This window comes from Trachymyrmex septentrionalis, unplaced genomic scaffold, assembly GCF_001594115.1.
Source record: "Trachymyrmex septentrionalis isolate Tsep2-gDNA-1 unplaced genomic scaffold, Tsep1.0 scaffold51, whole genome shotgun sequence".
Classification (NCBI taxonomy): Eukaryota; Metazoa; Arthropoda; class Insecta; order Hymenoptera; family Formicidae; genus Trachymyrmex; species Trachymyrmex septentrionalis.
Genome location: NW_017305683.1, coordinates 1,516,839 through 1,543,534, shown reverse-complemented (window position 1 = coordinate 1,543,534; position 26,696 = coordinate 1,516,839). Strand labels below are relative to the sequence as shown.

Here is a 26,696-nt window from a genome sequence, read left to right as displayed (position 1 = left end):
CTCTCTCTCTCTCTCTCTCTCTCTCTCTCTCTCTCTCTCTCGTATTGTTTTAGTCACAAATTTGCCTACGACATCCTCGATAACTTGAATGTGCAATGGCGCAGATTTGCTTTTGTAACCAATAATGCGAAAAACGTTGGTATACATAAAGTCGCGCTGATACGTGATATAAAAGCAAACGTGTGCTTCTCCAATTACATTGGCGCTTCTCTCTCTCTGTGATGATAGAGAAAATTAACGATGCACTTGCGTATCACGAAGCAAAGAGAGAATCGAATTGCAGACGGGTTCTGGCAGGAGAGAGAGAAAACGCGGCATTGAGAGATCCGATCGAGAGATCCGATATTATCGAGATATGACACCACAAATATCCATTAAATACGTATATTCGCGAGAGATACGCTTGCAATTACGCAAACAGCTGAATCGAGAGATGGAAAAAAAAGATCGAATGCGCAAAATATCCAATCAAATGTCGTTAATAAAGAAAATGACGACTCACCCAGCGTGCAGGAACATGTAGAAGGCAAACCTCCAGAGTTCGAGCCGCTTGTCTGGTCTGTAAATAAAGACACTGTCGATCGGCACCGGCCCGGAGGGATTCACCTCACCCATCGCTACTGTATAGTACGTGAAGAAAGCAAGCTGTAACAAAAAAATAGAATCAAAAATAAATGTCGAGGTAAATATGTATATAATGATAAATGAAGGAACTCCGCAATAAAGCTTCACAAACATCAAATTTATTGAAGTTACTATCAAAGAGGAAACACTAAAAAAAAACAAGAGTGCACTATTTATATTTTTTAAAAATACAAAATTATTACTTCTGATGTTATATAATTTTCTAGTTGTATATACCTATATGTATATAAAACGTGGGAATACTAAATTTCATACAGAAACATATAAATCTTATATATATCTGTTATATGATAAATCGATATCCTTGAAACTTGGTATTTTATTTCTTATTTATTTTAGTTAATCTATAATTTGTTATGCTATTTTTAAGACAATACATTGCCAATAAATTATTCTGCCTGAAGTCTAATGTTGTAAACGTTTTCTTAGGCGATTTGTTCGAGTGGTCTTTTTCCGTACAAAAGAATCGTAAATGACCAGGCAGAAAAAAATACGGGAAAAGAGAGAAAGAAAGGGTGAATCAGCGTGTTAAAACAAGTAAGATTACTCGAACTGCGTGGAGTGTTTAGGGTGCGTGTGATGAATTAGTCACGCAATGCAAAAGTGAACGATGCGTGTTTCATATGGAAATGCGCGTCCCAACTTTGCGCTGTGTTAATAAAAATGAATCATTTCTCCCTCATGACATTTAGATGCTATTAACAGATCTTGATAATGCATGAAGCGAAAGTTATTAACATTATCAGTAGAAATTAATTTCTCTCGTATGACATAAAAAATGTTATTCGTTTCGATACTATCATAAAAAAATTATTATATAAGTACAGTAACTAAGATTTATTTTAAACCATATGATAAATCGAGATAGAAAGTCATTCAGCGTTGCAAAAATTGCAAACTTTAAACATGTTTTCATTAGAATAAAATTTGGCAATTTTGGTACTGTAAAGTATTTCCTATACATTCGAGTATTTAAATAATATTTCCAAATAATATACTCACAAATTATCAAATATAAATAACAAATACATACGACATACAATGGTTACCAAAAGTTTCTGATCAAGAAATAATTATATTACTCAGATAAAATATTTTTATATACAAAAATCTAGTATACAAAAACTTAATATTATATATTGTAGTAAAATATATTTTTAAATTGATTATATAACAACTGAAATTTTATTAACTTTTAATATAAATTGAAAAACAGATCGACAAAAGTTATCATAAAATTATATGTTAGTTGGAAACTTTTTGTAATTACTGTATAATATATAAATAATAAACATAAACAATGTGTTAATGTCTACCGCGTGTCTACTCAAAATCACGTAACAAAAGTTACGTGATGGAACGCAACTAGAACCCATTTACCTTAATCACGCTAAAACACTGTACTGCATTCGTCTCTTGTTCGGTGCCTGACCTCGTGTAAGGGATGACTAAGAAGAAAATAGTGAAATCTGGCGCGCAAGTGAAATGTATGCGCATAAATTGCGCAACTCTTTGCGCAATGCCATCGGCGTTGAAAGGGTTAATCAGCGAGGCAGTACTAAACAAAAGGTACATTGAACCTATATAACGACAACGATAAAGATGTCGACCCGCGAGTGGTTGTAAAAACGTTCAGCTAAAAGACATGGGGAAATAAATGGAAAAAAATCCTACGCAGCACGCACGAATGCATCGCGTTGCGTGCAGCGTATTAATATCTTCGCCCTGATATGAGCCACACTCATAGTTTATGCGAAGTGACATTTTCCGTGAATAAAAAAATGTGCTGTTTAAATAAAAATGAAAAAAATTCTATAAATTTTTAAAGTAGAAATTCTTTATTCAAACAGCTTTTCGTAAAAAAATTAGTCGGATGTCATCAACATAAAAATTTATCAATTTTATTATATAAATAAATTTTTTAGATTTCAATAAAAATTAAAATTATGATAATAAAATGAATTACAAAAATAAAATTAAAAATTGTTTTATTCTATCTCTGTTAATAAATATTGATCTTAAATATGGATTATTCCTCTAGAACAGCATCGTCTTTATATAAAAAAAAATTAATTTTTATCTGCTTTTTGTCTGCTTAAAAATGAAGTTATCTATCGATATTATATAGATGATCAATATACATCAATATATTATATATCGAATAGAGATATATTTCAATGGTCAATAAATGCTACATTACCATATTCAGTTCTTAAGATCTGCACAGATCCTGAATTTATTCTGAATTTATCCCAAATTTAATTTTAAAGTGAACGCTGTAAAGATGCTGTAAACATTCGCTTCTAGAGAATCTATAAAGGCAAATTCGTAAAACACATCGATATTGTAGAAGGTTTTACTATTGAATGCTAAGCGTTGATGGAATTCGTTTCGAGATTCCTTTCTTGTCCGTCGTTCAAAGGAATAGTATCGACGCAACTAAAATGCAAGAAGTTTCACGTGTTACGCAGACATTACAGACATATGTCGCCGTATCGCGTCGTGCAAGGCGGGGCATCTCTTTCTCGGCGTCGCCGTCGCGACGCCGAGAACTTTCGGAATTAAATCGACGGCTTCGCAGTGCGAACAGGCGAACCGTAAATAAAAGCAAAAGACGCGTTCTGTGTGCTACGGATTCGTGACTTGCTACTTTGTAACCGGTGACAAGGTATACATGACGGTCGTTTACATGCCCGGATTTAATTTCGCGTTTAGCCTCATGCAAAACTACGAGGTCGGCGTGGCAACGAAATCGTCGTGTCGTGCATTGCAGCTGACGAATCTATCTGAGATTGGGCTTCAAAAATGCGGGCGACATGTTCAAACGGTTCTCAAAAGAAAGAGAAAAAAATTTACTCCATTTTCACAAAACTCGCGTTCACTATCGCGGTGCCCGTTCGATTGAATGTTACTTTGTGTCGTGTGCAGAGATCTGCATATTGACATTCTTTTTGAGTTATCATTCTCAAAAAAGAAATATTTTTTTCAGTTTATTATATCTTTCTATATAATTGTGAAATTTAACTTTTAAACGGGTAGATGGGATGGTCACAGCACCCTAAGTCTAGTTTTCTTTGAAACCTGTTCTGGAAAATGAAAATAAAAAATATTACCCAGATGGTCAATGCAATGTCCAAAGTTTTAAAGTTCATTTCTTTTACAATCCTCTATTTTAGAAGGATATAATTAATATAAATTTAACTATAACATAATACATAAAAAAATATTAGTAAAAAATATAACTATAAAAATAAATTTTATTTGGGGTATTTTGAGCATCCCCTCTCCCCCGCTATCATTGTGTATCTTTAAATTAATCTACATTAATAATGCTTAAAGATTAACATTACATATACAAACATAACAAGTTCGATCAAATGTTATTTAATGCTAATTAAGCTAAATAATCATATTTGTTCATTTTAATATAATATTAAATTCAGGATAAATTCAGGATCCGTGAATAATTAATTATTCTTAAGAACTAAAAATGGAAATGTATAGCATTCCTTTGTTATTAATTATATCACATTACACTTCACTGTCATTATTTAACGCATTAATTATTGAAACGTAATCATTTGACATTTGATGAATCTCAACAGTAATATTAATCCTAATGAAACACGCATTATTATCTATGCCGAAGGCTCATATTCAGAATAGACATAAATTCATGGAATCCTGATGTTAATTAATTAATTAACATCTAATAATATTAATCTCTAAACATTATATGTGCATATGTATATTAATTATAATAATCATATTTGAGACAGCACCGACTGAATTATCCGATGTCTTTCCATGCAAAGAATCTCTATTCCGTCGTCCATAAAAGAACTCTGTAAAGGGATATTGCGCAAATATACAGAGACACGTCCCGTCGTTGCATTATACAAACTATCTGGCGTTTCGTAAATGACGGCGGCGATATTGCGCGGAAATATTACAATGACTGAGAGCTCTTTACGCTGATATGACGAATTCTTGTTTTATTTAACAAGAAGAATAAGACAGTTCGAATGATTTCTCGCGCGTAAGAACATTCATTTCTCTTATGTGGCTTACGGATATATATCTACGAATTGTAATTGTTCTACGAAATACACAACTTATTTAAGAAATAATTATTCCTAACACAATATACAATTGCAAAAATAATGCATTATAGCACACAAATATTTCATTTCATTTGAAATATTATCATAATTAAAACACACACACACACACACACACACACACACACACAAAATAAACGCCTCGTGGTATTTTAGGCTCTCCTCTCCTTGAGTTAATATTTGAATGCCTTCACGCGTGTATGATTTACATATCGACGATCTCCCCAAGGAAGAGAAACTTTCTTCGCGATCCTTTCGGCGTCTGTTCCAAACGTTTATTACATCATAATAATCCCGATAGCCTAGTGAGTGAATGTAATGTTGCAGAGCGGGTCGCAGAATGGGCGATATAAATCAGCCGGCGTAATATTACGTACGCTACGGGACGTAGCGCGATGGCCGCTTATACGCTGTATTGTTTCGGCAAAACCGGGGAAACATAATGGCGGAACCCTAAGCATAATACAGGCCCGGCGTCGCGCCGTTTCGAAGAGGAAGCAAGGAGCCCGAGAGCGGGCAACAAATTGGTTTTAAGGCCGAGAAATTGCGGTGCTTTCCGCCATTGTGGTCAGGTATTAATTAGAGGAGAATTTGTTCGCACGTCTTTTCGCCCCGTTTTCGCCCCTCACCCTCGCGCTGTCCCAGTCTTTGTGTCGTTATTTTTTTTAGGAGACATCTTGAAAACGATATGACGAGTTTTTTTTACAAAAAAAGATTTTTATTATATTATATTAAATTTTGAATAAATACGAGATGCAATGATGCTTTTTTATCTCCTATAAAACAAAGAAACGAGAAATAATATTAATAAATGATATATTTCATTGCTTTTCGGCTCCATGTCACACCGAGGATTATCATGTCCAAAATTAGTTTGGGGATTCGGCGCACACGAGATGTAAATGGGATGAAATGTATCCCATCGCTGTCGAAGTCTAATTCGTTCCGTAATTGATAAAAGCGCGCAACTAATAACATTTATCTGCGATTACACGCCAATGCCAGTGCAGGTAGGGAATAAACAGCACGTCGAAAATTATCGCAATACGCTCGCATGGTAGGAAGTAATTATTCGCTACAATTTCGTTTTAATTAGAGCACTTTGCGGATTTTTATCCAGTGAATAACGCAGGTAAATAATTACTCTTTCAATTACACAAATTTGTGGTACGCTTTAATGATAGTTTATTAATTGCTGCTATATTGTGTACGGTTATAAGGATTAAACCAAAACGAGGGCATGAAAATAAACAAAACTATCATATTATTGTGTTAATAATGACATATACATCCACAAAAGTGAAAGACAATACAAAAATGATTTCACCTAGAAAACACAACCAAAGACTAAAAAAATTTCAAGTATCTCTCGTGTGTTTTTTAACAATACACTACAACTGAGAAATTAAAAATTCATTTACTTTCATAATATTTTATGACATTAAAGGTCAAACTGTGTTAAAATCACTGTCCGACAGCGTTTCTGGTTTTCTATCTCTAAAAATGCAATTTTAAAAGTATTTTGTAAGCTATCATGTTGCTTCAGTATTACTACTATGTATATTATTCAGAATAATTAGATTTAGTTTTATCACGTAAAATTAAAGTTAATTATTCTGAATAATGTACACAGATTTTTCAGCTACTTTGCTAGTTGATCTTACTATGTTGACAGTAGGTAAAAATTTACCATTATTTCTCTCAAAATAACATAATAAAATACTAAACTAAAAAATTGTTTCTTATAATTTCTCTTTATGTTAATTAATAAGTTAATTCTAGCAATAATTCCTCTCAATAGTTCCATATTATTGATAATTTTTAAAATCAAATATTTAATTTATTTAAAATTTTTTTTATCTTCATAGCTCTTAATCAACCATAGAATGAGGCTTTTACGAATAAATGAATTCTCGAAGCTATCAGTTATCCTAACAAAAACAATGAGAAGCACTCGGCATCGTGCCACATCAATAACAACGGCGTCTTTTCCGTCCACACCGCTTAATTTTACGGCAAGTGATGCACTTCCGTCGCTCTAATGGAACCGAGAGATCCCCAGGAAACGGTCTCAACAGCAGGAATCCACAAATAGCTTTGCAAAAAGTCGTTTCAGTGATGTAGCTAAATTTTTTTTTCATTCTTTTATGCAGATCTGCGTGAAATTCTTATATTTATAGGCACATTGTGTGTATGCAGTATTGATTTATCCATTATCAATTAGATGTAAGTTACAATAAATTATAGCTAATATAAAAAAATATTATTACATATAATAGAATTAAATGTAATTTGTATGTTTATAATAATTAATAATAATTAATTTTAAATATAAAAATATACATATATATTAAATATTGTAACAATATCTTTACTTTAAAAAAATTTTTTTTATTGTACTTTTCCGGATTTTGGATGTTTCCTACATTAAAAATAAGAAAGATGAGTTGATGATACTATTCCCACGTACTTTTGTTAAGTACCTGCATAAATCTCGAAGAACGTGAGAGACGTTTCGAGGTTGCAAACGTCTCCAGTTAGATGACGTTGGAAGCACAAAAAGGAAAATAAAAGAGTAAAAGGAAGAAGGTTAAAGGGAGAAAAAGAAATTGATGAAAGAAGGGTGTGGGATAAGAGGTAAAGAGGAACGCCCGGAGGTACTCCTTACCCTGGGGGAGGGAACTAGCAGGATGAGAGCAGGGAGGAAGAACCGGCACAGAGGAATGCAAATGGCCACGTCGGGCTCGATATGCAAAGGAAGAAATATTTGTGCCGCGCGCATCGTGGATAGTATTGCGTGAAAGCCGAAGCCAAGACCTTCCCAGGTTCTTATCCCGTGAAAGAAACGGGGATTGAAAGAGAGAGGGAGTTGGAAAGAGCGGAAAATAAGGTTCGTCGTCGACTATTTGAGTTTTCCGCGGAGGCACGGCCGCGCACCGATGCATTGCGACACGCGATGCGACGCCACTTCGATGCAGCAGCAGCGGGAATTTTATCTTGAAGCGGTATCGCTACGAAGATGTTGACCGCGATAACAAGGCTTGCGTGATAATTTCGTATTGACCTGTTCTTTCTCCTCCCTATTTTCCCATTGATCCTATCGATAAAACACTCGAGGAGTATAGATTGTGGCGTTCGAGGAATATCAATACGGATTCAACGGAAATTGATGACATATTAAAACAATAGAATTCCTCACTACCAAGGAGTATAAAAGTATAAGAAAAGAAATTTAGAAAACTTTCTAGTAATTTTGATTACGCCAAAAGTGAAAATTACTGCAACGTTTAAAGTGTATAGGTTACGCTGATTTAAGTTACTTTCGTATAAATACGATAGCATAATGTAATATGCTAAGCATTACTTTTATCTTAATTAAATCCGTAAAACTTTTCATGAACCTTCGATCGCTCCGTTTTAATCTCGATTTTAATTGAGTATAAAGCGATGTAGCTACATCGACACAAACACGAGCATATGCTAGTAAATGTACTCTCACAGCCGGTAATGCTTTATTTTCTGAAAAGCCACCTGTATCCGTAACTCTTCGGAGTGCCAACGCGGATCGGCGCGTGGATGCACTTTCCTTGGATGCACATTCATGGGCGGCAACCAATGGGAAAGCCGAGGAACGTTGTCGGCTTTTCCGCGGCTCACAGGGAGTTTCACGGTTGAATATCCCGACTGGTGCTGATAGCACTGCGTCTATCGTTCGTATTTTCCTCACGAGAACGAAAGCTTGACGAGCTTGAGAAAGATTATCTCTGTGAACAAACTTGTTGTCGTTCAAATAAAATAACACCTGTTATTTTATATTTTATATTTTTGCGGAAGTAATATTATTGCTCTCAACATCGATAAAATAAAACAATAACATACTTTATTGAAATAGCTAACAGCCTAGCGGCTATTTGTTCATTTAAATAGCGTATTTGTCAATCATAGGACAAAATATTTATCTCTTCAGTTATAATTGAAAAATTAATAATATTAATATCTATTAAATATATAATATATACAATTATTTTTTTATTAATAATTAAATTAGATACGTCTCTTTTCCTGTAAAAAAAGATTGTAAGTATATATTTGTAAAATATATACTTACAATCTTTTGTAAATTAGTGTAAATTAGTGATGTGCTAGTAAAAAACATTATGTATTTGTGTTAAAAATGGCCGGCTCAAGTCCTTGTTAAAATTGCGTGTGTTAAATCTTCAATATATCCCAGTGTTTTTTTTAATATAATGTAATTGTGTTATTTGAATATTTGATGGTAAATTGATATTCAACATTTCTTAATGTTAAAATAATACAATTTATGAGTAAGTGAACAAAAACACAAAAATGTTTTTCAAAACAAAATTAAGATAAATGAACAAAATATCCTTTCTATTCTTTGTAATATTATTTGATATTAAGAATCATTTCTTGTTAATTGAATAAAATATATTAATTCAACACATTATAAATGTTAAATTTACTGAAACATATTAATTTTACTGAAAAAACACGACTGCTTACAAATTATATTACATTTTCATGTTAGTTTTTTAATATAATATTTATGTTATTTTTTAACATATTCATCTTGTGTTAAATTAACACAAAATTTGAGTGGCCGGTTTGAGACCACGTAAAATATTTGTCCAACTGTAATTGTTTTAATTAGCAAAAACATCAAATATTTACTTTATACTATTTAGGCTGTATCTATATATGATTACCGAACATATTCTTTCAAACTATTGAGTCTTCCTTCCAAGATAGCCACGTGTCATTGGACAGATATTACGGATTAATCTTCAGAAGAAAATAGAGGCGTTTAACTCTCCCGGTATAAAGTTTTCCAATTTTGGTGGACGATATCTAATCCCCAGTGAGCAACGTTTACCTCTTCGTCACACCATCGTGATGCCACGACCCCAGCCGTTCAGCGTCGCGCCGGCCCTTTCCTCTCTTCTCCGTGAATTCTGGCGAATTCCACCGCGAGTTATGCAGACAGTACGGTAATTGTTCCATTACCGCGAGCCCCCTCTGCTCCCGCTGCGTAACGTATGGCCGTTTAACGGCAACTTTTACGGGTACTCCGTGTCGCAATTAACGTCGTATCTAATCCTAGGACGGCGATTAAGCGGAAACGCGAACGTAGACTTTTTCGACGCCCGCGAGGTACGACGCGAAATTTCGACTCGTTATCTCCTAACTTCGGGGAGCTCTGCTATGTCACTAATGAAAATAACATCGTACGTATACGAATAGATCCAGATATATATCCAGACAAATATGTCAAAAATGCATCCAGCTTCGCTTGAACCACCATCCTGGTAAAAAATGTAAAATTAATTGATTATTTTAAAAATTCAGCTCCTTATATAATAAAAAAATTAATGCAAGATGCAAATTGTGAATGTTAAAAATAGGGATTTTACAAAAAAACATTATCTTTCTAAATAATGTTTTATCGCTTATGGAACAAATGAAAGAAGAAATATATCTTCAAGATTTCCGCACATGAAATTCCAAGATTTATATCTCCTAAATATTCTCGTAAATTCTTTCCAGGTCTTTTATGTATATATCGGCGAAATGGGAACTTTAAACGTCCTTCGTTCTATTATCTTCTACTAATTCACCCCACCACTCGCTTTATTCGTAATTTAGAATTATCCTGGGTATCGTAGACTACAATAGAGCGAAATAATGTCACGTAAACTTTATAACATTCTCTCATCTACGATGAAAAGGAATTACGAAAAAATTTCATTTCGCAAAGCATATTCAGGATCACAGCAAGATTTAATCCGTAATATCGCTATTGCCGCTCTTATATAGCGATAATTATTTAACCGAGCTTATGAGATGCAAATGAGATATTACTTTATTAAATGCTCTCCGATAAACGTACTAATTAAATAAAAACAAAGCTAACATATGTTCTAGGAGGACAGGTTTGGATACCGTTAATTACTGTCCGAAATGCGTCATCATGTACATATAAGCAATGTTTAGGATCAATAGATCGATAGTGTTAATAACGGAAAATAATATATCAATTCTACTACATTCATTTACATATTAGCTTCGCCTCGGAGTGAAGTACAATCCGTAATATTTCATATCTTCGTATAAAAAAAGTATGAGAGGGAGACGAGAGAGGAGAGGAGGGAGAGGGAGAGGAAGAGGGAGAGGGAGAGGAAGAGGGAGAGGGAGGGAGGGAGAGAGAGAGGAAGAGGAAGAGGGAGGGAGGGAGGGAGGGAGGGAAGGAGAGAGAGAGAGAGAGAGAGAGAGAGAGCTGGATCATTCTCAGCACTTTGTTCATCTCCACTAATCGAGAATAATTTGCAATTGCATAATGCACTCGAGACTGAATTACGCTGCCAAGCTTGCCCTAGCTGCATCGCAGAATGCGCAGCAGGAAGGATACAAAATCGAGGTGCAGCAACGGCGGCGGCAACAGCAGCGGCAGTAGCGGCGGATTGTTTCGAGGGTAAAGAGGAAAAATGAAGCAATTAACCCGAGTGTCGGCTAATGAAGCTTAATAAGGGTATCCCAGTTCGCGCAAGCCGTAATGCGCGGCTATATGCGCGCGCGTGTATCCGCGTTTTAATTAATACCCTCTTAGTCCAACGACATATCTTTCCTTACCGAGCGGTGTGCGCCGCCATTGTCTATTGTTTTCTCATCATAACGTTATACGCTCGGAAGCGCGCGTCATTAGGTACGTTCTCCCAGCGGATCTCGTCGTACTCGATCTTTTCTCTTGCGCTGCAGTTTGTTTCTTTAATCGGGACAGTATTTTTAATTTAATATAGCAACGAGATACGCTTTTTGATATCGTCCACTATTCACACTCGATTTTTAAAGCTATTGTACATAAATTGACGTAAACATGTGTTTAATATAAATAAAACAAACGAATTAAGCCGTAAAATCCTCAACATTTTTTATTGTACTTAAAGTAAAATCTATGTTTTATAATTCGAAACATTTGCATTTTACTTTTATACAGATTAAATCAGTGTACAACGACTTAATATGCAGTGTGCTTTAATGTATCTAATTCGCTATTATAATTTCACACAAAGACAATACACTCTACTGATAGCGTATCCAACCTAACTTTGATTACTGTCATAAAAAAAAGTATATTGTAATAATTTTTTTTAATTAAAAGACATTAAAGAATAACAAGTACAAGTATTTTTATTAATAAAAAAGTTATAACAAAAAAAAACAGAAATTTTGAAAAATCTGTTTTTTTTTAATTTGTATTTGTTAAAAAAATAAAAATAAAATATTTCTTATATAGTGCTTTTAAAAATTAGGAACATTAAATTTAGAGAAAAAAATATGCCATAATTAAATGTATGATATACTCAGCATTTTTCAATCATTATTATTTAAAGATCTCATTAATGTTACTTCTTACGTTAAAGAAAAAGGGTATCGTTACACGTTTCAATCTGTCCAAGGTAGATTAATAATAATTTCTTTACATTTTTAGCATTATAGAAATATCAACTTTAGAAAGAAAAAACTGGTGTATCGTACCAAAAAGGCGTTTATTAAGAGTTAACACTAATGCGCCATCATAGATAACATGAATTTGTTATTTGTTATCTCACGTTTACCACGTGGCATATCACATATATCGCAGGAGGGGAGGGCGTGTAGATGAGAATGGAGCATGTCGCGTTTTGGACGTGAATTTATCTGACGCTAGATCGAGCGAGCGATTCTTTTCACTCAACCGAAACTTGGGCCTCCTCTTTCCCTGAACATTACAATTAATTTTTTTCACATGTTTCTCATGACGTTTCGTCATGGTTTTTCTCAGTGATTGCTTTCCGATAGAGTGATAAATGAAACTACTCGCACGGAGTATTCTACATTTGACGCTTTTTACGAGAAGTGCTAACTGCAATATCAGTTTAATATCCATTATTCATTATTGACAAAAATTTCTTCCAATATTAAGAATGTTATCAGATATGCAAGATATAAATTATCGCTTATAGTGTATAGGATATTCATTTAGTTTTCAATAAAAACAATTTTACGGAAATGTCAAAATTACGAAGATATCAAGATACATACTGAAAGAAAAGATTGGCTGAATATGGCATAGCATTTTTTAATGTTGCAGCAGCCAATCTTTTTTGCGTCAGTGCATCGTTTTGCGTTTGCGTATACCATTTCGATACCAATGTTACATCAATAAATAGTTAAACACTTGCGTGCGGCTCACTTGCAAGTTAGCGATCGGTTACTCAGGTATTAAAAAAGGAACAAGGGTTCTGTCGCATAAATTCATCCATAGTTTTAACGAGGTTTGCGTGCCCGTAGCTAGGAATTAAGCGCACTCTCGCCACTTTTATCCGTCCTCTGAAGTGTCGGTTAAATATTCCTTCTGAAAGAATTTTACAACGAACGAACGTTATGCAAGTATTATAATAAAGAGGGAATGGAGAAATGAGGAGAAATGAGAGGAGGAGAGAAAGACAGGAAAATGGCAGAGATGATAAAGGTAAAAGCGGAATTAATTTATTACAGTCCCTCAGGGGGTTAGATAAAACAAAACGACACAACGAGGGCCTGCAGTAAAAGACAGTATCAACGAACAAAAAAAATGTGGCGTAATAATGCCGAGTGGGTGGGATTAAAGGGAGGATTAATTAATTACTTTCGCAAACCGGCCCCACCGAATTAGTCCCTCGGAAGAGCGAGCGAGGCATGGAACTCTTGTCACAGTACGAATCGAATGGTAGACAGAAATTTCCAAGCACGAAGCGCGCATCCATTCCTTTCCTTTTGATCTCTTCGTCGGATTCGGATTTCAATGAAGAAAATCTTTAAATAACGATTATTGTAAATCGAAACTTTCTATTAGAATTGTAAAATTCAAATATATCATAAAAAATATTTCCAATAAAATAAATATATGCATAAAATATACTTATAAAATCTTTGGTTTGTACACGAAAACAAGAGTATAACTTACATAATAATATTACAGAATAATATTGCAGCTATTATTAGCTTGTTCCATCCCTTATAATCTCTGAATTCAAAACAAGTAGGAATTTTTTTTCTTTTCATAAAAAACGTATTTAGTATTAGTTGATATAAAGAAGAGCATAATTACTTATATACACTTCCATTACCGCCATATCAAATTTTAATGACAGATACTTCCGCGAATGAAGTTCATTCTCGCTTCGAGAGACGCAAGTTATCTAACTAAAGAAGATAAAAAAAAAAAAGAAACACAGAATCGAAATAATGGTTGGAAAGAGTAATAGAAAATTAAAGGAGAATTAATTAATTACAGCTGGAAAATGTTCCGTAGGTTTACGCTAGGCACGAAATAAGGTTGAATGTGCGTTCGGAATTGGAACAAAAACAATTTAGAGCGATGCAAACTTTGTAAAGGAGTGGGGTAAGCAGGAGAGTGGTAAGCCGGGAAAAAAACGAGAGAGAAAGAGAGAGTATGAGAGTCAAGAGAATCCAAGTTTTAACGGGGTAGAATGAAAAACACGATAGTTCAATACCCTCCAGGGTATAAAACAAAAAAGGTGCTCTTGAATTTTTTAAGCGTCAGTTCATGTATTTTATCTTTATATTCTAATCTAACAGAGATAGTATACATTGTATATATGTATACGTAAATCTTTAAAGTTTTTTCTGGCAATTAATCTTTAAAACAATACAAACAAAACATTTCACAGATAGATTCTAGATAGAAAACTAAAATAATAAAACTCTATTCTTCACATAAATTCAAGTAATGTTATTTTAACGATTTTTATTTACTAGTTTTCTTTACATACTCAGAAAACACATTGATGCGTCAGCAAGTAAACATTTTTTTTTCACTGTTTTCACAAAATAAACGCAACCGATAGTAGTTGTTGGTGTATATCACATAATTACATCATCTTACTTCATAAGCGTTTCATGTTGTCTAATGGCGTCGTCGTTTAATTAACAAACAGGAATATTCATATCCGACGCACGTGGCTCCATGCTGGACCGCAAGCAGATTAAAACGGTGCGAAAAAAAAGAAGGAAAAACGAAGAAAGGGAGAAAAATGAGAGAATGCCGACGCGGTAACAGAGGCGCGACTCAACAAAAGCGACGACTCGACGGGGTGTGCGACACGACCCGGGATTTCCGCGGAGTTTTCCCGCGTATTGCTTTCCGCTTCGAATCCGCTTGCGAGTTCCTTCTCCTCCACCTGCGTCAGCGTCCCGCAGGATTTATGCATTTATACAGGTCGGACCGTGACCGCATCCGAGAATGACGCCGGAGGGTGCGGAGATGAAGCGACAGAGGAAGTGGAGGTAGTGGAGGAGGAGGAAGAGGATCTCCTCCCTCGATAATCGTCGTCGGCGTGTAATCGCGTTTGCACTCGAACCCGCGATTTATGACCGGTCACGTCAGCGCACCGGGACCGCCGCGCCGTACGCGCAGACGGTTTCCGGCTTGATTAATGCAGGAAGGAGCGATGGAAATAATATACAGCGTCCATTCCTCCCGCTGTTGGGCATCAGGGTGCTCGCGCCGCTAATGGAGGAGCTTCTTCCTCTTTCGTTGATCGATGGTCGCGACCCGCCGACCACATAACGGAGTAATAAAAGTGCAGAGACAGAAAAACGATTCTTGCATTGTATTGTCGAGGCATCAGATAACGCGAATAGAAAGGTAAAAAAAAGAAACTAAATGATGTGTATAACCTTCATGTTTTCTGTTATTTATCAAATATTCTTCGAAACATTCGAAACATTTGTAAAAATTGTATGTTGATATGATAAATTAAATATCACATTCAAAACAATTGTGATTGCAGACAACTATATTGAGAAAAAATATACCAAATTTTAATAAATTATTTGTTTGAATAATGTCATCTAAATATTTATTGTAAATATAAAAATATATTTATTTTATACAAGAACCATTAATTTAATTTAATTATCATTTCTTTTTATTAAGTACATATTCATTCACTGTAAATAAATGTTTATTTGGCACTATTCAAATAAATATTCATTAAAATACAGTATTTTTTCTCAATGTATGATAATCATAAATTATATTTAATTCATAAAATAATACAATAAACGGACAACGATAAATTTTTGACAGAAAGGAAAAGCACTTTTTTTCTTGAAACAAAAGGTTTCTGATTTAGCAGCGTATGCATGAATCGATGCTAATCCATCGTTTCGATCTTTAACTGGCCACTCGTTGCTGACAAAAAACCTCTTTCACGCTGTAGGAACACTAGCCATCTTTCCCGGTTTAGACGCTTTTTGTCGTTCAACGAGGAAAGGATAGACTCTGATAATACGAGGACCTCCGTTGGTATCGGACGTGGATAAGCTGGTAGAAGAGCCTGCGTGGGCATAAAGAAAGGGGACCTTAAGGATACACCATCGCCAAAACGCTGACCAAAAGCGATCAAATCTACGCGCACCATGAATATTTCATGCAATATTTGTCTAAGAAACAAAGGATAATTCTTACCCGATAAAATCGTGCTTGTGCGCATTTCATGTAATATTAATTTTACGAAAAAATTTGCTATCGGCAGACAAGATCGTAAGTGAAATCCGGCGATCGTTAGGAGTGGCGGAGGGGGATAGACCTTATGAATATTTCATGCAATACTTGTCTGTAAAAATAGGGAAATATTCGTAGGGGAGTCGTCGAAGTACGCCGGATCCAGCCAGCGAGCGAGCGAGCTCAAAGAAATATTATTATTGTTCGACGTGAGCATGCTTCGAAGTGCATGTCGATACGATCGGATATCTCGCGGAGCAACATGGGCCGAGGAAAAAGAGAAAAGAATAACCATTTCTTACGCGAAACAGTTTAATGGGTTTGTATTAATGTAAAGTAACAATAACGATAATTACGAGATACGATTACGATACTCGATTTATTCTTCAACTTCTAATAAAGTAGATACGTTCTAAAGAAATATGTTCAAATTTTAAATCATAATGCGAATATTTTTCCCTGCAGATAATAAAGTGGAAAGGATAGGAGCTTATATAAAAACTCTTACATAGTAACCGCGCGTCTGTATAAGAATTTAAAAGAAAAAAAAAAAGATGCAAAGGAATATTACCGCGACTTTTCTCCCATCTTTTCCATCACCCATGTGTGAACATTCATCCGCTATATTCCGTCTTCTTTCTTTATCAGCAACTCGTGTCGTCGCTGCTTGCCTTAGCGGAATGTAGAAGGAAGTGGCAAGAGCTATCTTCGAGCGCGCGGTATAATATTGTTAGGTATGCAAATTAAACCATTCAAAAGCTCTGATGAACTTCCGGAACTTCCAGCGTGCTCAAAAAAGGGGAGGACAGCGTGACAAAGGGCGAAAAAGAGCGAAGTTTCGTCACGTTGAAAATGAAGACGAAATCAACACGAGTTTGAATAATTAGTCTGGAATAAATTTGATGCTTTCGCGTTCTATGTCTATTTAAATGTGATAATATAGTTAACGCAGTAGTACGATGCGTCTTGTTTTTGGAATATCAAGGATTATACATGTTGTAACACTCAAAGAAAAAAAACAGTCACCATAAAGGTGATAACTATGTTAAGTTCTGTACTCGGTTTTATATATAGAATTTATATGTATAGTTGGATAAACTATTTTATAGTTATTACAACTATAAAATAGTTTATTCAATTATATATGAATTAATTATATATATAAAATTTGTCGTCACTTTTATGTAGCATCACTATATTTTTCTCTAGTAAAACGATAATTATTAGTAAAAAGTAATTATATTCATCTAGTCAATAATAAAATCGCAACGTTACAATATTTTATAATATTAATCAATCCGTTAAAAACTTACAGGTTGATATTCATAGTCTATCTTGAATAATGTCTTAAGATGCAAATACGGCTTTGTGATTGGCTTAAGCTATAACATCTCAAGTGTACTTAAGATCGTTTTAAATATAACTGTCTATAAATACCGATCACGATATTTTTATACATATAAAAATATTTCAAACAATATAAATCTGTTTCATAAAAATAACAGGTATTAACAGTTATTACTTATTCAGTAGTATTATTCTAAATCGTAAGTCGTAACTCAGTAGTATTCTCAGCTATTCTTCAGTCACCTTTACTTTGCGATATCATTAGCATAAAATAATCATCGTGGCAACGTGGAACGTGATTTCATATAAATTCTAAAGTTCGGGTAACGCAGTTTCGGAATCCCTATGCAAAGAGAAAGAAAAAAATGGAAAATAGAGAAAAGTTCGGTTTCAATTTGCACCTTCTGTATCTCTCGCGATTGTCTGCTCATGCTGCTTAAGCAAGAAATGAAAATTATTTTCATCCCTCGAGGAGTACTTCGAGAAGTTTGCGCCTGTAAAGTATCCCCGCAATGTTGTGTAATGTAACAGACAGTGTATAACATACTTCAAATATATAATAATTTCTCTGTAAATTACGAAAGATATTTTGACTAACAATACAATATACATATATATGTATAACTATAATAATACGTTTTTATTCGGTAATATAAAATAGTTAATTAAACCACAATCAAATTCTTTCCAAAGTGTCATATTATGTACATATTTCAAATATTTATTCGCGTTGCATACGATACTGTTGTCAGAATTTGCGTAGCACAAGATTTTTAGTAAATTGCAGTGAAATGAACCAAAAAAATCATTTCAATTCATTTTTTTATTAAAAATCCTACTATATAAATTCTAACGATGAAATCATGTTTAGCGCGAAAAATCCTAGGAATACGTATTATGGCACTTCAAAGAGAAAAAAGTTTTTTTTAAACTTTATAATTATACTTACAGAAAATTTAAAATTCCAATAGTAATAACTTGATAAAAATAAGTTGTACAATTATGAACTAAATTCATTTGAAAGTTTTTAAATTGTACTTTCATATACCGTAGATCTTGTTTAAAAATAAGGTTTTAATTTGCTATAAAAAATGTTGAAATGATAAAAAATGTAATTTTTATTTTATTTTAGGTCAATTTGCTCAATAGCCTGACGTGCTACGCAAATTCTACCAATGGCATCGTGTTCAGGGCGAAAAAATTTTCGAGGAATATTCTATGGTACTTTAGAGAGAAAAAAAAGTGCTTTTTTATCGAACGGTATTAGCAATAATACTCAATGAATTAGAAAATTTGATTTCCAAATTTCTTCGTATTCGTAAATCTGGAATCGTTAGGAAGCTCACGTGAAGTAATTGCCATTTACAATTGTAATAGCAAATGTAAGAAGGGGAGAGATGTTAAGTATCTGTGATATAACGCCATTGTCGAACGTAATCCGACTGCAACGTTTATCGAAGCCATTAACATGCAAATCTTAGTGTAAGCGGCGTTATACTCGGCAAAAACAATTCCCGTTGCTATTAGAAAATACGTCTTTAAATTCAAATTCGTATATTTAATTAATAGAAATGTAATTAAAAGAAATTTGCTGCAGCAATTAAGAGCCAATATTATTCTACGTCGCAATTAAAACGACGCAGGTCAATTTGATGAATTTTTCGAAACAATTCGACCCGTTAAGGAAATTCGATTTCAACTTTCGGTCCTCGTTGATCGTATATAGTCGTTCACGAGATTTACATTGCAGAGAACGTCCACTCGTCTATAGGACGTCGGAACCACCTCCCTTCAGCTTCCCTCTCAGTCCCTTCCGATGCAACCGCTACATCCCGTAAAATACTTCGAAAGTACGACAATTTACTGTAACTGCGGCTTTTCGGTCGCTGTGGAAGATATTACGCATGATATATCCCTGTCAGAGACCGACGGATATATTGTATACGTCGTGTGCTCGCGTGCACCATTAACGTCTCCCCGGCGTCATGGATTGATTATCCACCCTCCATGCAGTAATTTTTGTCGGGTCGTCCTCGTAGAATTACGATTCTGGCATACAATTGTTTATCGAAAATCGATAGGACCGCGTTTGTATTTTTATGTTGTTCAAGCAGAGCATTCACCGAGTAGCACTTAAGTTTCTCCGTTTGCTGCGTCATATTTTAACGACGACGAACAAAGAGGTTTCTATTAAAATTCTCGCGACACCATTATTTGATAAATATTTGAATAGAGGCTTAATATTTAAAAGAAATAATTATGCAATAGTTATTATGATAAATCAATTAATTCTCGAATTATTATAGAAATTAAACATGGAGAGTTCTTTTCTAAAACACTCATCATGCGTATCCTACAATATTTCATTACAATCAAGTAATATTTCAAAATCTATTTACTGAATTTTTCAATTAACCTAGTGAAAATCAATAATACCCTTATGCAATTTCATTGTATTACGGAGTTACGCGTTTATTTTATTTTTCAATAAACGCGTAATGAAAAGCTGAAACGAACGATAGACAAATCCATTTTGTAGCTAAAATCCACCGAATGCGATTATGCAATTCGTAAACTCTTTATAAAAATCACGCTAGAATGACAATAGTAAAAAGCAGATAATGTAAACGAAATTCAACTTTATTACTTCACTCGTACTTACAACGTCAAGTAGGTACATAAGTAACAAAATTTTTTTAATATTAAGAAGATCAAGTTTAAAATTTCAATTTCTCGCATATCTACTCGATTCCAGAAATAGGATAAAGTATTACACAATATTTTACTAAACTGCGCATAATCATAAGAAACGCACATAATTATGGATAATCATAAATGCATTATAAACTTTCATCACGCTTTATTGTCGCATCGCCACGGGCAAGATGAAGACAGAAGTACAGAGTGATTTGACTGCGTCGCGGGTCGGACGATACGGCACAAAAATACTTAAAAACTTATTTGTGAAAAATATATTTATTTCACTAATAAATTAAAAAAAATCTTTATTTATAAATAAAAATCTTATTCCCAACAAATAAGCCATCTATTTTATTTTTTTCGAATTAATGAGATTCACAGAAATGTATATTTCGTCATAAATTTATTTACGACTAATAAATATCAAAAGAAACATCGTAAGTATAACATTTGCTTCGTAATACTTCAACGTCTTCCTCTCTGTGTAATAATTATCTATTTCACTGGGATGAATAGTCAGACGCGGTGAAGACAGTAATTAATGCCGTCCATAATACGGCGAGTGTGTAAAACCGGCACTTCACTGGCGGAACGTCGCGCTCGACGCTGAGAGTAGCTACTGCCGCCATGTGATCAGCCGCGTCGACCGGCAACCGCTGGCCAGTAGTCAGTGCACGGCCGGTGGTCAGCCGTGCGCGGCTCAGTAGTCAGTATCAACGCAATGGACCGACATGCTTACACGGAGCAGAGCGCGCAGTGGTTGGTATTGACATCGGTCGGACTGTAACAACCTGGAGATATAGTACATCTGATGCGACCTCCGATGATCCGATTGCATCGAATAACGGCAGCCTACGTTATACTAGTATCTCTTTCACGATATCTATTTCTGCCCTAATTACTTCGCTCATTACTTAGGTTGTTAATTTGATTTGGTTGTTCATCTATTCGCAAAAATCCCTTTCTTTATTCGAAGATAAATAAAATTGTATTGGCGTATATACGATTACTTGTCTCGGTATTTTAAGCGAAGTTTCCGGCATGTGATAAATAACAATGTATTTAATAAAACCACTGTAATAAAAGCTAAGTTAATTAAAGCGAAAGAGAGTTACGGCGAATTGTCGTGCGATCCCTTTAAGCAGTATTGAGAGTACCGTTTTTATATCGCGTTCCGATTTAATGTATTCAACGGGCGAACTCCGGTACTCATTTATAAGGCAGTAGTGGTAAGAGTCGACGCAATAATCAGACATGCTCGCCCGTTCAAACGAGTTCCACTGCGCCGGTAGATAACGGAATTCATTACCAGGCATACAGCCTCGAACGTAATTTCCTTCTGCTCCCCTTTAATTTATGATTATTTCGAGCGTCCTGATTTAATACATGCAATACTTTCAAACATGTCTGTATATTAAAAAAACGCGTGTTTTATTTTAAATTTCAAACATTAATCTCCGATTTTAATATAATCGCCGATTTATTAATACGTGCATAATAAAGTTTAATATCACATTTATGCAACTATAAATTTCCTTAATTTGTTGCTTAAGAATTATAAGATTAAATTACAAATATCTATCGGATTTAAGATTCAATCTATGAAAAACAGCAAGTAGTAAATCATCTTTACAACTTTATCACAAATGTACAATATTATCGTTTCCTTCATTTCTCAGTGTACATTCAGTGTTGGCCTGGCATTCCAGTTAAGAATAGTTATATACCGTCGTGTGTGATCGCAACTAATCAAATTATCTTCGGTTCACTTAATAAGCAGACTATTAAAAGGGCGCGCGAAATAATTATCCAACTATCATTTGCAAATTAATCATAGTTAACCGTCAACTGCGTAATTGAATCGCGTATAATTCGCTATATTCGTCTGGCGCTCGCGCGTGATCCCCTTGTGAATCCACCGGAAATCCATCCTCCTTGTAGCGAGCGGAATGGCAAAGCTCTTACCTATCCTCGACTGACGCGAACGCACGGAACTATTCCCGTGCCATTAATTAAATTTCCATTCCCTTTCTCCTTCGTCTCCGCCCGTCGCGGACCGGACGCACGAAACGATTTCACGATTTCATGATTTCTCGACCGCGCCGAGCTATGCGCTTGGGCCCCTGTGGCAGTTCGCAGGCGACCGCAAAACTCCGTCACGTAGCTGAGAGGGTAGTAGGCGACACGGAGAGCTTGGAGGTGGCTTACCACCCCTCTGCCTCTCCCCTCCCCCCCGCTTCATTGCTATCCGTCTCTCACTCCTTCCTATCTTCCTCTTGCATCGTCCGCGTTCTGCAGCTTGCAACGGTTTAACGCGATCCCGTGCAAATTTGTATGCGGCCAAGTTTATATGGTACCCGGGTTGAGCGTTAGTTCCACCTACCCTCGATCCTCCTCGCTCCGTCCCCGCCGTCCGCTCACCGCTTACCGCCCGCCACCCCGCTTCAATCCACCACCATCATCCCCCTGCCCATGTCTGCCCTTCACCACCCTGGGTCAACATAGCCAAGAGCGTATCAACATACAAACGACTGTATCTGTGCACGTGTGTCTTTATCACAGTGCGCACATGTAAGTGTGTATACGCGGGGTCCAAAAAGCCGCGTACTTGCGCTGCTGTTCATAAATTACCCGATTGTTGTTACCCAATTTCCAACTATTAAACTCCTTGCTGAATAGATTATCTTTACGTCCGTGACTAAAGCTCATTTATCTGTTTACATTCTGTGATCCATATATCTCGGTTTGTCGAGACTCCTCAATTTGCAATAATTCTACGTGTTACTAAACGATATCTAAACGTGAAAATTATCTTAGCTTCTTAATTCATCCGCACGACAAACAGATTGAATGGATTCTGGAACACCCTGCGTACGTCGCATACATCTGTCCGTACATACTGATTCTCCTGTGTACAGGAGTATGCGTGCAAGTGCAATCTGTGCGTATAATGGGCCTTTGCGCTCAACGCGTTTGCAGTACACACGTACGCATTTACGAATGCACGTAGACACACGTGTGTACATTATCGTATTGTATTATGGATACGTGCACACGCGCGCACAGAATGCGCCGTGCAACGAGTTGTGCGCGCATGTTCCTCGGAAAGCTTCATTCAATTACTTTATGTTTTAACTTATGTACAAGCATCGTAAAAACATTTTACTGCAGAACGTATATACACATTGTGTAAAGAATGCTTGTATTTACTTGTTACAGAAAAAAAGATAACTTACTCTATTTTATAAAAATTACAATTTAAGTAAACAGAAATAAAATATAATGCTCAGCTCGGCAAAAAATGCAAAAAAAAATATATATAGGAAAAATATTCAGGAAAATATTTAAAAGATATTAAATAAAAGAATAGAGAGATATATCTTTCGATATTCATTTTGCATAAATATTCAAGATAATTCGTTATATTCCCTAATAAATTCATCATTTTACAAATTGCACTCTTCGGAAAGATGAGTTTATTTATGATTAAAGATGCAGGGAAACTTGCAAAGTTCGTCGTTTCAGTAAAGTCCATTCGCAATTAATCTTTCGTCATCGACTAAATTACTAGTTATCAGTCGACTAAATTACACTCCCTAATAATCAGTCGCAAATATTCGAATCGATATCCATTTATCACTCGAATATTCAACATATTAGTTCGCAGATACCAGTGGCCCAACACATTTGTTTAATCGGACAGGGTACGTGATATAGTACATATCAATTATAAGTATATGTCCAAGTTTGTTCATACACGTATACGAAACTCTCAATGAATTCGGCGATATTGCAATACAATCATACTAATATCATATCATTGGAATATCAGCGACATAACATTCTATTTCTACCATAAAACTCCGCGAAGCTTTCGACTACTTTTAAGCACCAATACCCTTTTCCGTATTTATTATCGTATGTAAACTCGTGCCAAGTATGTAGTATGTAGAAATCGCCCGGGGCTTCGAGTACTACGAGCTATGAGGGCGCAATAAAATTTACAAAAATCTTACTGCAGTCTGAAGTATCGCGCAAAAAACCGTTCGGTACATCTTCTCTCTCTCTCTCTCTCTCTCTCTCTCTCTCTCTCTCTCTCTCTCTCGCTCGCTCGCTCGCTCTCGCTCTTCCAACAAATATATGGCCCTGTGCACATGCATGCTCTTCCGCAGCTGCAGTAGGAAGACTTGGATATCACCGACGGCCAGCTAGGGCGGACACAGGCAAAACTTTAAATTTCGTAGCGAAAGCCCCGACGGCGTTGGCCCATGCTAATTTTACGATGCTACGTCGCCGTGCGTCACCGACGTGTCCCGACCACCCTCCCCGTCGCCAACCCCTTGCTACCCAACCTGCTCTCTTGCTTGAAATTCGCCGGCGCTCCAAACTACATCGGTGGCTTTTCCGCGTGAGCGCCGAGGGCGCCAGGACTCTCTCATGCGATCCTGGGACGTGAAGGAAAAGCCATTTATGTGTTCGACTGGACGACGTACGATGCACCTGAGGCTCCACTCTCGCCAATCCCCTGAACTATCCTTTTTGCATTCTACCTCGCAGCGCGTTGCTGTTTTGACGTATCTTTCTCGAATCGATAAATTAAAATTTAATTACAACACGTAAGAGTTTAAGGCCTATAATGGTCGAAGCTGGATCTTAGATACTTTAAATAACTTCTACGTGAACTTATATACTAAATACGTCTGTACTAAACATTTGAATTGAGCGTCGAATTGATATATGTCGGACTTATAAACACAATTAAACTGTTATATTGTACTATAGCAATATCACAAATTAAATTGATAAGCAATTTAATAATTTGATGCTCATTCTGGCATCCTATTAGAAAGAAGTTAATGTAGTGGAAAACTGTAAATAATTTATTGCAAAAAATATTACCTCAACCGGGAGTCGAACCGGACCTCTTGTATTCCGTACGAGCATCCTAAGTCTTTAAATTGCAAAAATTATCACAATAATTATTGTATGATAGAAAGCATAATTGTGATAAATTCAATTTTGCTCAAACGCAGAAAGTACGTAACAGTGTGCAATATACCTTCTGTCGTTATCGCAAATACAGAGATCATCTTCATGTTTACTATGAAATCTAAATTCACAACAACAGATATAATTCGACGAGATATTATATTTGTTTTGAATTAATTGTCTGGTAATTATTCAATTGAGTGTACATCGAGTTGAAATGTGTAACTATTTCATTTCTTTTGAGCAATTAGTAGGTAGTAATTAATAGATAGCTTAACGTTTAACATTGAAAATTAAAGAGTCCGGGATAAATTGTTTATGTTAAGTGTAAATAGGTGACAAACTCTAATTTCCGGAAGATTTTATTTTACGTGATCTGTAATTAACGTGATCTGTAGTTTATCGATCGAGATATAACAAAATTTTCTTCTACTTGATTTACGTAACAAAGAACTCATACTTAATTCACATACAGCTATTATACTGATCTGCGTTTTTTTTTTTTTCGAAATGAAATAATATCGTTTAGTGTATTTTTATTCCGTTATTCCCAATTTGCTCGTACAGCCTGGATGTTTAATATTATTACGATCGTAAACCTGATCGTATATTATATTTTTGAATACGTTCGCTCACGGTACAAATTACTGTCCAAAATTACGCCAAATAAACGGGAAAAAGTTATCGCGATACCCTTCATCATGCGTTATCGATATTCACTTCGCCGAACACTCGCGCGAGCACAATGGCCAGGGGTGGAAGGGCGAGGGTGATATTATATATCGAAGCGAGCAATATGGGATCCGCCGTGCCGACACGGGTTCCGGCGGCGGGCTACTGCGTTATTATTATTAATGCATATATGACGGTGCAACAAAGCGATCGTTTAATCGGCGCGGCCGACGATGATTTCGATCTGATTCGCACGCGATGGGCCCAGCATTACGCATAACGCCACAATGGCGAACAGGGTGCGTGTGCATCTGCGGAGAATAATAAACGTTATTGCGCCGAATGCGACGTAATTTGATAATTCGCACCCCGATCGACAATAGCCTTAATGGATTACACCGCCGGCGACGCTAATTTTCAACCAGGCAGCGAATACTTGCTGCCAATTCGGGGATGTAACTATTTGCATCGCGAAATGTGGCGAGAAAGAAAAGAAAATCGCGCATCTGTTTCTTTACATTTATATATTTCGGGTACGCCAATTAGCGTTCGCCATTTTATGCTTTACAGGGATGGGCAATCAACTATAATTATCAAACAAGTTATAAAAGAGAAAATCAAGATAAAGCGTTTTACGATCTCAGTGATTTACG

The 26,696-nt window shown here is 35.6% G+C and overlaps 1 protein-coding gene across 1 annotated transcript in view; it reads right to left on the bottom strand.

The window, feature by feature from the left end:
- The window catches only part of LOC108751673 (protein rhomboid), a 437,528-nt gene that overhangs the window by 36,754 nt on the left and 374,078 nt on the right, over nt 1-26,696 (bottom strand). The window contains exon 7 of the mRNA XM_018491974.1: nt 503-645. Coding sequence (XP_018347476.1) covers nt 503-645 — 143 coding nt within the window. The remainder of the gene's footprint in view (nt 1-502; nt 646-26,696) is intronic.